This window comes from Hesperophylax consimilis, chromosome 7 (assembly GCF_061612785.1).
Source record: "Hesperophylax consimilis isolate HC1 chromosome 7, BYU_Hcon_1.0, whole genome shotgun sequence".
Classification (NCBI taxonomy): Eukaryota; Metazoa; Arthropoda; class Insecta; order Trichoptera; family Limnephilidae; genus Hesperophylax; species Hesperophylax consimilis.
In genome coordinates, this window is record NC_142842.1 from 34,202,207 (window position 1) to 34,215,936 (window position 13,730).

Sequence of the window (13,730 nt, forward strand, 5' to 3'; positions counted from 1 at the left end):
TTTTCTGGAATTTTTTTTTCTCTCTTCTTGCGTAGTGAATACGTGTCGTTTTTTTTAAGGAAGTCAATCTCTAGAAATCGGATTATGTAGTTCTCGGTTATTGAATTAAAAAGACTCGAATAAGTCTTATATAACAGAGATTGAATTATCACACACAGTAGTTGTTGAGTGGTATGTAATATGTTGTAAATTATAATTGTGTAAATTGTTCCCTAACTAATTATTAATTAGTTATGGGTTGTGTATTGTAATTTGTTGTAAACACGTAATTGATTGCTTCGGTATCAATATGGAAAAAAAAACCAGCGTGTAAAGTCCTTCATAAAGTTGAGACGAAATAAAATTGTGTAATTGTATTATATGTTATGCCATGTCAATTATGGTGTAATTTTTTTTTAGTTATAAACACGTATTTGATTGCTTCGGTATCAATATGGAAAAAAAAACCAGCGTGTAAAGTCCTTCATAAAGTTGAGACGAAATAAAATTGTGTAATTGTATTATATGTTATGCCATGTCAATTATGGTGTAAATTTTTTTAGTTATAAACACGTATTTGATTGCTTCGGTATCAATATGGAAAAAAAAACCAGCGTGTAAAGTCCTTCATAAAGTTGAGACGAAATAAAATTGTGTAATTGTATTATATGTTATGCCATGTCAATTATGGTGTAAATTTTTTTTTAGTTGTAAACACGTATTTGATTGCCTCGGTATCAATAAAAAGAAATAACGTGTAAAGTCCTTCATAAAGTCGAGACGAAATAAAATTGTGTAATTGTAATATGTGTTACGCCATGTCAAGTGTGGTGTGTATGTTCTCATAGGAAGATGAATTTTAGTATATACCCGGTAAGAAGAAATAGTTTTTGTAAAGATACCGTAATTATGTCTTAGATTTGGAAATCTAAAATTGTTGGTCATTAAGGACAAATGGTGGTTGCATATTTATGTCATTTTGGGACATTATTGAATCTTAACCAAAGAATTGGGTTGATAATTGCACTTAAGGTCATTTTGGGTTTTGTCTGGTCATTTGGTGAGAACACTTTATGAGTGTTCTGAAAATTTTGTCGAACGTTTTCGTTACGACGTGCTGGTGTTTCTTGTTAACACCTGGTACAGCGCTGTACGGTTTATAGGAAATAAATTGTTAAATGTTATAGGATGATATTAGCCTTATAATTAATTACATGGGAGGTCTTGGTAGCGTTGACCTGTATAATCAATATGCGATACGAGAGGATTGGTCTATATGCCTAAGAATTATTAGCAACCAGACAAACCATGACTAAATGAGAATATATTGTTAAAATCTTGAGTAGAATTTTTGTTGTTTTCCGTTTTTCAAAATTATCAATGGATAATAAGAAATAACATAACATGTGTATTGATACTTGTGTTGTATAGTGTCAAGAATTTCATTGTTAAAGACGCAAATATGGGTTGATTTCGGTCAATCGCATGATGTAATCAGCGTACACATTCCATAACAGGAATTTTGTGTATAAAAAAAAAACATGTCTAGTTTAAGAATTTCATTGTAAAAAACGCGAAATATGGGTTGATTTTGGTCAATCGCATAAGCGTATAATATTCTCTAACCAGAATATCATTTTGTATAACATTGTACAATTGTGAACATTGTTAATTGTTCTTCTTTTGTGGTTTGATGGAAAGTGTAGGCCTGGTGGTAAATTGTGTACATCCATTCGGAATTACCACATTGTATGCTACATTTGTTGTGTTGGTATGGTCTAAAAAAAAAAAAAAAAAAGGAAGGCCATGTGTAGTCCTTTCTGTTTGGAAAAATCGTATGTATTCTTTTCTGTTTGGAAGGAAGGCCAGGTATATTCTTTTTGTTGGAAAGAAGGTGATGAGTATTCTTTTCTGTTTGGGAAGAAGGCCATGTGTATTCTTTTGTTTGGAAAAAAGTTGTGTATGTAAATCATAGCGTGTTTTGTATCGCGCCTTGGAGATCATTTCTGCAATTATTTTTGAAAGAGGTTTGGCAACCCTTGTTCAGTGTACTTGTTAGGATTGTTCAACTTGGCTCTCAGGTAGTTAAATTTTTGTTTTGGCTCGTTAGGGAGTGTTTAAATCTTTGTGAAATGAGGTAGCTCTGTACCTCTCTTACGGCAAACAGGAGGACGTTGCCCTGCTTCAGCTACGTTGCCTGGGATCTTCTTTCATCGACAAGGAGGGTAGTGTTATGTTTGCACATAAGCTTGCAAGAGCTTACTGTATAGTTATGTATGTCAATCACGCGCGGCCGGAAATCAAACATGCACCCAGAGCGTGTTAGAACACCAATACATACGCAGGAGCTCCATACATCACCGCCTGATATTGGTCACGTAGGCTTACAAGTACCTATCAACCAATCATATGGCTAAATGCAAAACGTGTCCTTATAAGGGCATGGGACGACACGCCAAAAGGCAGAGAAGAAGGGACAAGCTTCCCCCCGCAAGCCGGCCCACGCCTCAGTTCACCGACAGACGCGTAGCAGCCAACATGTTCGAGACGAGTTCGTAATTAGCAGTTTACCGCCAAAAGGCGCCCATAATATGGACCGGCGTGCATTCGTTTTATAATGTGCCGCGTCACTAGATTCAGTTTATCAATGTCAGGCCAATCTTCAGCCAACCACACCGGCATGGATATGATTGTGTCATATCCGTGGGCCGCGGCCCGTGCTCTCACGGCCGCCCTTCGCAATGAGCCGCCCACGTGTTTCCAACAATGCTCCAGGCCGCCTCAGGCCGCTCCAGGCTGCTTCTGTGCCGCCCTTCGTCGTATTCCCGCCCTACCGCATCAGCCTAGGCCGTGCTATGGCAGCCGCCCATCGTAGCCGCCCTTCGTCCTGCACCCTGCCTAGGCACCTGCCTATGGCCCCTGCTCATCGTTCACCGCTTCAGCCTAATCTACACGTGAGCTAATATTATACCTTTGCCAATCAGAGCCCTTAGAGTCCATAGATTGCCTAAGTATCACGTCAGGCCTTAAACAGCTATGTACCTGTTGTAGAACTGTTTGATAACCTGTATTACCTGTACAATAAACACATAGTATCACAGACATATGTTTTCATTGGGAGACTTGACTATAATCCACACCCTGAATGATAAGAGTATCTAGCTCTGCTGCTCTGACTTGTGCGGAGATGACATTTTATTGTAAATCACCTGTAATATATTACATGGCTATAAACGCTAATGTAACAGAGTCCACCGCGTCCACCAACAGTGCCAGCACAAGGTTCGTCATCCGTCCAGGTATGTGTCTGCTGCTAACAAAGCGCTGACACAATATCCTCTCACAGATACCAGACCAAGACGTTCGACGAAGATAGAAAATGGAGACTCTGCACCAAGAATCTTTGGTGGTGAAGAAAATGGACCAGCTGCTCAGCGAGAGAGTCTACCGCATCCACTAACAGTGCCAGCACGAGGTTCGTCATCCGTCCAGGTGTGTGTATGCTGCTAATAAAGCGCTGACATCTCACTTAGATAAGAGACCCTGGCAGCACTGCTGTGACGTTCGGCAAGTCCATCATTCATCTCCATGTAATCATGTTCCTGGTGATTGTTGAAGTTGTGCATTCTGCACGCAATAAAAAGCGACTGTCGGGATAATAAATTACCGTGGGCTTAGCAAAACACTTGCCTTCAGATTTTCCGAGAATTCCGTTGAAAACATCTGGGGTGCATTTACAAATCACATATTATAAAGTTCTAATAACTGGTTGTTAAGTTTATTTTTAATTAAGTTAAAATTTTGTTTGATTGATTTTTAAAAATTAGGGAAAGGATAATTTAAGGGATTTTGCCTAATTTCCCTTGAAAATACTAAAAAAACACAAAGTGGTTGGAGGACGCGTTAGGACACGTCCTGTTGCCACGAAGGGCACTATACAACTATATATATTATACGCACATATGGGCCTTTACAAACATGTACATAATCAAAAACAACATTTTCTTTTAAAATTATATAGAACCCATCAGAAGAAAAATATAATGCTAATCTTATTTTGATTATTACTGAGATGTGTTATTATTGCCTTCTTGTAACTATATTCCGTGTAGTTGAATATATAGATATGAAATTGAGAAGACCAGGGATTCTGGCACAGTGAAATCGATAACTTTACAATGTCGGATCGAGGGCGCATATCATACCTATGCAATAAGCCCTATGTTATACGATATATAAATTCCGTCATCTATGGTCTATTCGCGAGCACGGTCAAAATATGATTCAAACTGTCGGTAGATAAAAGCTGCTACTTTTAACGAGGCCTCCAAGGTGTGATAAGTTGTCAATGCTGTATGCACGACTTCTTGGATAATATCGTTCGTTTTGCAAAATAACTGTATAATTAATGAATGAGGGTGAACTAACTAAGCTCTCTGAGTTGAAAGAAATCGTATACACGATCCATCGACGATCGAGACATATTAAAGTTATTATTTCAATTAGTGAATAGAAGAATTATATTCGACTTGACTAAACTAAAGAAGAATAAAAGATTTTTAAAGTTGATATGTTTTAGGTACCTTATTTTAAATATTTTAATGAAAGGCGAATTTTTCTGTATGACAGTGGAGAGCTTAGTCCTGGGTAATAAGTCAATCTCCTTGATCTGGCAGATCTGCTCGGATAGGAAGGTGGTAGCGATGACCGAGTACATGGTAGCCCTCTCCGTGTGCAGGGCCATAGTGCCTCTTTGCACTTGGTACACCCCCTCTCTCAAGGGAAGCAGGAGGTCGTGAATCTGCTTCCCCGACTTTCTGACCTTCTCGTTTAGATGTCTGATTTCTTCGTTCTCTGGATTCTGAAATAAATTTAACGTCAACCAAAATCTATTTATTTTATGTCATTAATTTAAAACAATCACAACAAATGACCACTAAAGTCATACATTTAAAATTATTAATTTCTATTTTTATTAAAATAATTAATTATCAAATTTGGGAGGTGCCGCCCTGGGAACCAGTTTTTTTTTTTTTTTTTTTTTATTTATTGAAACATATAAACAAGGTTACAATTTTTTTAACAATATAAACAAAAATATATCAATCACTCTCCTAATAAAGCAGCTGCTTGTGTTTAGGAGAGGACAACAAAAATATTTTTACATTTGTTTAAATTAAACAAAAAATATTAGTAATAAAACAAAAAATAGCACAAAAAATAACAATAAAAGTAATAAAAATATAGGTTAGTTAATAAATGATTCAAAGAATTTAGAAGGCAAAAACATATTTCTAAACAATAAGTAAAGTTATGAGGTGGTACAAGAGTATTTTAATTTAATTTTTTTTTTATATTTTTCGTAGTTTTCTTCCGATCGTATATCAAGGGGTAATTTATTAAATAATTTTACACCCTTGAATATATAGTGATGTTGTGCTGTTGTGGTTCGTGCTAGTGGCACGGTTAGTCCTCCAACAGATATTATTCTTTTGCTAATATTCAATTGTGGTAAATTATTTTTACTAAAGAAATCTTTATGTATTTGTAGAAGTGCAATTTTGTCATAAATTTTTGTAAGTGGGGGAACCGGGAAATCTTGAAAAACATTTATAGTTGGGTAGTAATATGGCTTTTTTAAGATGATTTTTATTAGTATTTTTTGAATAGTTTCCAGTGGGAGTAGGGATGATTTATATGCACCCCCCCAAGCCACGATTCCATATTGTAGGACAGAGTGCGCCAATGCATAATAAATATCTTTTAGTATTTTTAATGATACAATATTTCTTAGTCTAAAAATATATAGATTATTTACAGTTATTGGATAACCAACACCTTTACCATAGGTTACCCCAAGTGGTTGGCTACGTTTGATGAATTAGCAGGGGTGCCTGGGTTCACGGGGTGTGGTTTGTTTGTGGGACTTGCCGAATCGGGAGAGACTGGTTGAGAGAGACCTTATGACCTCTCCAGCAGAACTCTCAGAACGCCGCCTTGCACTGCAGGGGAAGTGATGGATTCATACATCCGTCACTCCTGGACACACTGCCCCCAGATTCCAAGGACCCCCTACCCTTCCTTTCCTAAAAAGACGCTCCACAAAGCATTCCCAAAGATGACATAGGCCTTAAGGGTAATTAGGGCCTTTTGTGTGGGAGCTAATGTTAAAAAAAGTTAATTGAATAATTTTAGCAAAGCGTATTTGCGTGATCGCACGGGAAGAGGAGTTGAAAATCAAAATTGCCAAAATTATCATAATAAAGCGTAATTACGTACTTAACTTTTAAAAAATCTGCTTTTTTTTCGTTCGCGACGATTTCTTTCGTATTATATAAATCATTTCCACTCTAAGCAAAATAACTGATGAAATAACGGAAAGGGAACAATAACATTTTTAGATTGGAAAAGAGGTTCCACCAACATCCAAGCGGCTTTTTACATTTCCGTGCGTCAAAAAGTTCGGGAACAAATAGGTATTCTGTACCGCAATAATAGCGTTGGTAAAATAGGGTTAAATAAATGGCAATATTCGTGCATTCGTGAAACTTTTGTCACACATTCATCTTAGCAGTGTATAAATAAAGATCTGCAGAGTCCGCACAAAAAAACCAGTGGAACACCACCCCTCTAGGGCCCTCGTTATTTTATTTTATTTTATGTTTCTTTACAAAAAACCTGTCTTATCACCAAATATTGATTACGATAGTCTCATTCGATTCAGCACGAATGAAAACACAATGAACTTTACCTCGTTCAACCTACTTTATATTATTTAATACTTTTTTTGTATATGTTTATTTTTTTTATTAATATTATTTGTGTCTTCCCATATGACAATTCCGATAAATAATAACACTAACTTGATAACATATTATCAAGTAAAATATAAAATAAGCGAAAGTTAACCTCAATGAGGACTTGATTGTACGGCAGATTTTCCAGTCCTATTTCCAAATGACTATCGGCTAACTCCCTGATGGAGTTGATGGGAGAGTCCTTGTTCTCCAGCAGGAAGGACACCACGCAGGAAGTGTAGAAGTTGTTGAGGAGGATGGCGGTCATGAAGAGGAACAGGAACATGATGCGACCGGATAAACGTTCAGGTACTATATCTGATCCTAAAACAATGTTTTTATTATGGTTATCAATATATGTATATAATATAGCATAGCTCGAAAAACTTGATTAGATTTTCTGATATAACGTGAAGAAATAATTAACATACAAAGATTTTATATGACTGATATTATTATTTTATATAATTTCGTATAAAGATCAACAACATAAGATTTTTATAATGGAGTGCCTAAAAATAAACTATGAAAAGCAAATTTTAAATCAATTAATTTTTAATGAAACTGAATTAAAATGAATGAAAGCGAATGAAATTAATGAACATGAATTAAAGCTAATATAAGAATGAAAAATTTGAAAAATAACACCAATAAACGAAAAAAATCTAAGTGATCGAAAATAAACAACTATAATTACCAGAAATAAAATAATATGAACAAAAATTATTGAAAATTAATATAAATCAATTGAAATTGATGAAAATAATTGAGAATTTATTGAAATGATGAATTTATGAAAGTGAAAGAAAATTAATAAAAAAATATGGAAATTAACTAAATGTTCGAAAATAAACTGAAATTAACGGACATAAATAAAAAGAAAGTTACAGAAAATTAACGAAAATGAAAGAAAATTAATGAATATGTATGTAAAACATAACGAAACGACTTAAAATGAATCAAAATAAGTGAAAATGAACGGATATTAATAAAATTATCAAGAAAATTTATGAAAACGTCTGATAGAGAGTGAAAATGAATACCTTGTTGGCATAGCGCCCCGTGAGCCACAAAGAGATGGTGGCCGAGAGAGGCTCGCCCCTCGGGCGCCCCCAGCGCGGCCAGGTGCACCACGACGGCCGCGGCCCCCGCAGAGCCAAGCACGAGCCCCCAACTCACGGCCGAGAAGGGCCGCAACAGTTCCGTGCTCAGTGCACCCCCCGAGTGGGCGGGCTTCAGGAATAGGAAGCAAGTGCTGACAAGGAAAAAATATTAAATCTGCACAAAAATTATATTTTTTGTGAAAAATAATTGTTGGTTAATTCAAGCATAGGGTCCTTAGAAAGAAAAACTGAGTTCGTACGCAGATAAGGTGAGCTAATGAACTGAACCTTTGGATTTGCGAAAACCGCCGAAAGTACACAAAACTATTTTCTAATTATATTATAATACCGTATTCTAAAAGAAAGCTCATGAAAGTGTTCCAGATTTTGCAGACCTGTGAAGGTTTTTTACTTTTACTTTCAATAGCCATACACGACACTCGTAGAGCTTTAGTTTCCGTTTTGTTCACAAATATCTTTCGAAATGATTATTATGAAGATTAATAATTCTAATGTAAATCTAAAGAAATTAATGGTTACGCTGGAAATAAAAGAGCTGGGATAGTAAATGGGGCTCGACTCCCAGGACTGCGGGTTCCAACAGCCACTATCCTACTGTGGGAGTGACCATTGTCCTACCTAAACTCCAGTAGCTAGAAGTAGCTGTCCATGAAGTCTATCCTAAGGTCCACCAATCGCAGACAGGTCACGGCGAATTCCCCCTTATCTGCGTTCAGCATCCCCACTATACTCCTTTATCAGGACTCCAGACTTTCAGGGCTCCACCAGCCAATATCTCCTTTGTGGAAGTGACCATTTACCTACCTGAACTCCTTTATCTACATTCAGCATCCCCCCAATGCTCCTTTCCCAGGACTGGGGGTTCCACCAGCCACTATCATTACTGTGGAAGTGACCATTGACCTACCTGAACTCCCACAGCTGGAAGTAGCTATCCATGAAGTCTATCCTCGGGTCCACCAAGCGCAGACAGGTCACAGCGAAGTCCCCCTTATCTGCGTTCAGCATCCCCACCATGCTCCTCTCCCAGGACTGAGGGTTCCACCAACTCTCGCCTTCCGACAACACTAACCTAATACATACAAGTAATCGAATGTTAGGTTATGTTTATTACCAAGCGACACAATTATTATTATTACAGCTAATGATAACTTCGCTTGTGTGCAAAGAACAGGAATCTATAGAATCTACGTTTAAATGGAAGTGTGTGCGTGAATACCGATAACTCCTGAAAACAGGCAAAACTATTTGCATAAAATATGCTAATTTCATGTACGTAGTTCCCGTTCGAGTTCCGTATGGACAAAACAAATTACAAGGGCTTTACATAGTGAGTGACTATTCCAACACCGAAACCTAACGTAACCAGGAAATGTATTCATGGAAAAGCAATATGAAATCAACTCTGTATGTCATGTAGAGGATGTAAAAAGACTAGTGGATGTACTGGTTAAAACTTGTTGTGTAGGGTAGGGTGCTCCCTGGGCCGGCCCTGAGCCAAACAGAGCTTGGCGCGAGTAAAAATTTTTCGTCCCTTGTCAAAACCAGTGGGTAGGTAATTGTATTTCTTTTATTTTTCCCAATTTTTACATTAATTACATACAATATTATAGAAATAAAAAACTGTGGGCATATAAAACAAAAACAAGATTACATTTTTTCTAAGCGGTTTGTATAAAAAATGTTTACAATAGTGTGTAGTGAAGTTATAAGTGTTTAGTGTAATATATGGTGAATATTTCATGAGAAACACAAATTGATACAAATTAAATAAAAAAAGTTTCAAGTGGTGTATCGAAACGCCATAATTTTAACTCTTTTAAATATTGAGGAAGTTTAGTAATCTCTTGAATATTTTTCGGTAATAGATTGAAAGTACGAGGTCCAATGAGACTGCAGTGTGTTTGCATTTGTTTTGTGTTCGTTTGGGGAGTATAAAATGCATTATTATTTCTAATGTTGATTCTGTTTTCATTTATTTCGAATTTATTTTTGTTTTTAAAGATGTATTTCATAGTTTGCAAAATAAATAGTTTACGGAGACAGAATAGTTTAGATTCTTTGTATAACTCATCTGTTGAAAATGTTCTTTTCCGATTATACATAACTTTGATGATATAATTTTGAGTTATTTGTAAAGGTTTTATAGATGTTAGCTGAAATATGCAATATCATTTTAATAGCTCTAGAGACAGCACCTGTCATGCTGCATAAAAACAAAAGAAAAATGCTTGAGCCGAACCTCGAAATATGAAAAATGCAACCGCAAGCGGCGCGGCGTTTAGTGCTTTTCTCCTGTTTATACGCAGCCTTACATACAGGAAAGTTTTGAAAATATTGACAATATTTTATTTTGAGATAAAATTTACATATTTACGTAATTTTCTTAAAATATGTTTTTTGTCTTTCAATACGTTGTGTAGTGCAAACGTATTAAAATCATTTGTATTTACTATATTTGTGGTTTGAAAACAAACCACGCGACTGAATTTGGAAGCATCTTCTGGTAGCTTGCTTAGAGTCACTTAAAAAAATTCGCATTTTCGGATTTGCAAGAGTGCGCATTAGGGTGTCCCAAAAAAATTAAAGTTATTATTTTTGAACGCATACCCTCTAATTTTGTTTGAATAATGACAAACACTTATAAAAAAAATTCGTTTTCTTTGGACAACTGCAACCCGTGCCAACTTGCATCGAAAGATGTCAGTACTTGTACATTAAGACGCCAGCGAGCAAACGTGTTGATGAGATTGTAGTAACTTGCTATTTTGTTAGTAAACGAAAATCACTCGTTCAGGCAAGATGTTGTTAGATTTAGGCACTTCTAAAAAGAGTATATTTTTAATAGGAGTCGTAAAACACCAAATATCGGGTTCTAAACTGCCATCTAATGGACAAGTTCTTGAAGTTTTGTTCTACAATATCCGGAAAGTGAATTTAACTGTCAATATATACCAAATATAGCCATAGTTGGTATTAAAAGCTGTGTTTGAAGTAAAAATCAGTCAAGTGACTACAAGCCCTGACATCCCACTCTTCAAAAAGTTTCGAGATAACTGTAAAAATGTTGATCCCGATAAAATTCAGTGCTACAGAGAAAATTTCACATTGCACCTAACCGTTTCCGAAATCGATGATTTGCTTGACTTTTACCGTACTGCACTGACAACAAAAATACTTGGAGATGACTATTGAGAGTTTTTAGAGCTCTGTGTGATAGTTTTAGGAGGAGATACAGCGAGAAAATTTAAGATTCGGCCTCCAGGTGCTCGATGGATGACAAAGGCGCTTTATTCTTTGAAAATATCATTAATTTGTACGCAATTTAAAATTACCGGTAAGGATAAGGCGGCACTTTTAGACGTTTGCCTGTTCATAGTAACATCCTATGTCAGGCCATGGTTACAATGTATTATAGCAGTTAAAGCACCTTACCAGGACTTGTGCTTTTTGAAATCGATGAAGGCTTAAGAAAAAATTGATGAAAACATCTCAATGGCAGCTTTATTTCTGTTCAGTAAGCGGTTATGGTATTTGACCGATGAAGGATCTATTTTATCGCTGTTTGACGACGCTGTGGATCAAACAACTAAAATAAAAATGCTCGAAATATCAAAAAAAATAATTTATCAACCCATGACAAATGTTACATCCCATCGAAGGAAGATCTTGATGGTAAATTGTATGGTAAGTTTATTAAGTAGTTTAAATTATGTTTTGTATTGAGGTTTTTGTTCATATCATAATTTAGTGACTTTTGTTTCAGAGAAAAATATTTACGACTTCATTTCAGTCAAGAGCAAGTATTTGTTTGATCGTCTGAAAACAGATACCAGTTTTCTTAACGAATTCCCTACGATGTGGTCAAATAATGCTTCGTATCAAGAAGTCAGAAAGAAGGTGTCGCCGCTGAGGGTAGTGAATGATACAGCTGAAATAACTGTTAAGTTAATGCAAGATTTTTATGGCTTAATCTCACGGTCGAAGAGGAAACAAAAATAATTATTGTTTTCTCGTTTTCAGGACTACCGGAAGATTTATCCTGACTGTAAAAAACAAACTATGAAGAAAAAATTTAATAAATAAACTATTTTTAAATATAAAATACTACATAATTGAACATTTGTGCATTTTTAAATTTTATTTATCCGACAAAAATGAAAGTTGAAAATCCTTCCATATTAACTATGTACCATATGTTTGGCATCAAGTCGGCACGGGTTGCCGGTGTTTAATCAAAATAATATTTATTATATGAGTTATTGGAATCAAATGGAATAAAATAAGAGGGTATGCATATTTAAATTCATGAAAAAAATATTCTTCCTTATGTCCTGGGACACCCTAGTGCGCATGCACCCAACTCAAGTTTTTTGTTTGTGTATTATATCAAGTTTTTTTTGTGATTATGAACCACCCAATGCGTTATTTTTTTATTTAATTCAATATGACCTGGCCCACTGAAACAATTCACGAAGACTAGAGCACGGATTCAATATATTAAATGGCTTTAATGGTGGCATACGTTGATATCGAGGAATACAAATGTGACGTGTGTGGTTGTTAATTAAGTGCAACATGGAGTTATTTAATTTATTAATCTCGTATTTTCATTTTTGTATTTTAACGGTTTAACTAATAAGATTATTACGTATAAATCGGTGATGTGCTGTGCCTGTCGCACTAGGAACTCCTGTGTTGAGAGCAGGCGCATTTTACAACAAAAATAAAAATAACAAAACTAATTACATGTAAAACAAAAGACAAATCACCGTCTTCACATAGAAAGGCGTACTTATAATCAGGTTTTAAGAAAATCGTTCATGTTTGATCTGTGTTGGCCGATCATCCAAGACTCGGTGTGTCTGATTTATATTTCAAACACTTGGTGTTCTGTCTAATAGTCAGTGGAAGTGCATTATATAGTTTTGTTCCAAATCATCTGAAATTTCTTTGGCCTAATGCCTCTGCTTCTAGCTTTGTTTAAGCCAAAGTGAAAGATTATGCCCTTTGGTTCTAGTACCACGAGCAGTTTAGACATTTTCAAAAAGCTTCTGTGTTTGTATAGGTATACTAATAAGTTTTAGGCATAAAGTTGTCTAATGTCCAAAACACATTTCTCCTAAGGATTTCATTCGGACTGCTTGTGATCGGTAGCATTAATACAATTTTTATAATTAGTTTCTGATCTTTAAAGACCGGATCCATGTCCGACGACAGTAGAATATGCATTTAGTTTGGAGGAATTTGCCCATACTCACGAGAAGTTGTAATAGTCTTGGAGTAGCAGGACCATATTGTAGGAGGCTTTGCTCAGAGAATCGGTGTACGGCTGTGATCTATCTGTGAGATAGTCCACCAAGTCGGTAGTTCCGCGATTCTTCGTCACTGAGACGGCCCTTAAACGGGCTCCCTGCATATCCCTTCGACGGGACCAGATGGTCTGTGAGATCATTTTTAGGCCGAAATCTAGAAGGTTTTAGTTTTTATTAGGACATATACTTACATAATCTAGGAGGTTTTAGGGTTTATTAGGACACATTCTTACATAATCTAGGAGGTTTTAGAGTTTATTAGGACACATCATTACATAATCTATGTGGTTTTAGGGTTAATTAGGACAGATACTTACAAAATCTAGGAGGTTTTTTGGTTCATTAGGAAACATATTTACATAATCTAGGAGGTTTCAGGATTTATTAGGAAATATACTTACATAACTAACTATCGACACAAAAAATCAATTATCCAATTCCGTAAATAAAATAGCATTAAACGAAATGAAACTAATCAATACAATCTCAATATCCCTAAATTTAACACTAAGCAA

At 35.7% G+C, this 13,730-nt stretch overlaps 1 protein-coding gene across 1 annotated transcript; it reads right to left on the bottom strand.

Annotated features, from left to right (window-relative positions):
• Window positions 1–3,005: 3,005 nt before the first annotated feature.
• LOC149422653 (ionotropic receptor 75a-like) lies at window positions 3,006–13,355 on the bottom strand. The gene is made up of 6 exons (XM_089633982.1): window positions 13,162–13,355; window positions 8,808–8,972; window positions 7,820–8,031; window positions 6,889–7,100; window positions 4,607–4,840; window positions 3,006–3,053 (listed from the first exon to the last, which is right to left on the bottom strand). The coding sequence occupies exons 1-6, from the start codon at window positions 13,353–13,355 to the stop codon at window positions 3,006–3,008; spliced, it is 1,065 nt and encodes a 354-aa protein (XP_089490108.1).
• Between the last annotated feature and the right edge of the window lie 375 nt (window positions 13,356–13,730).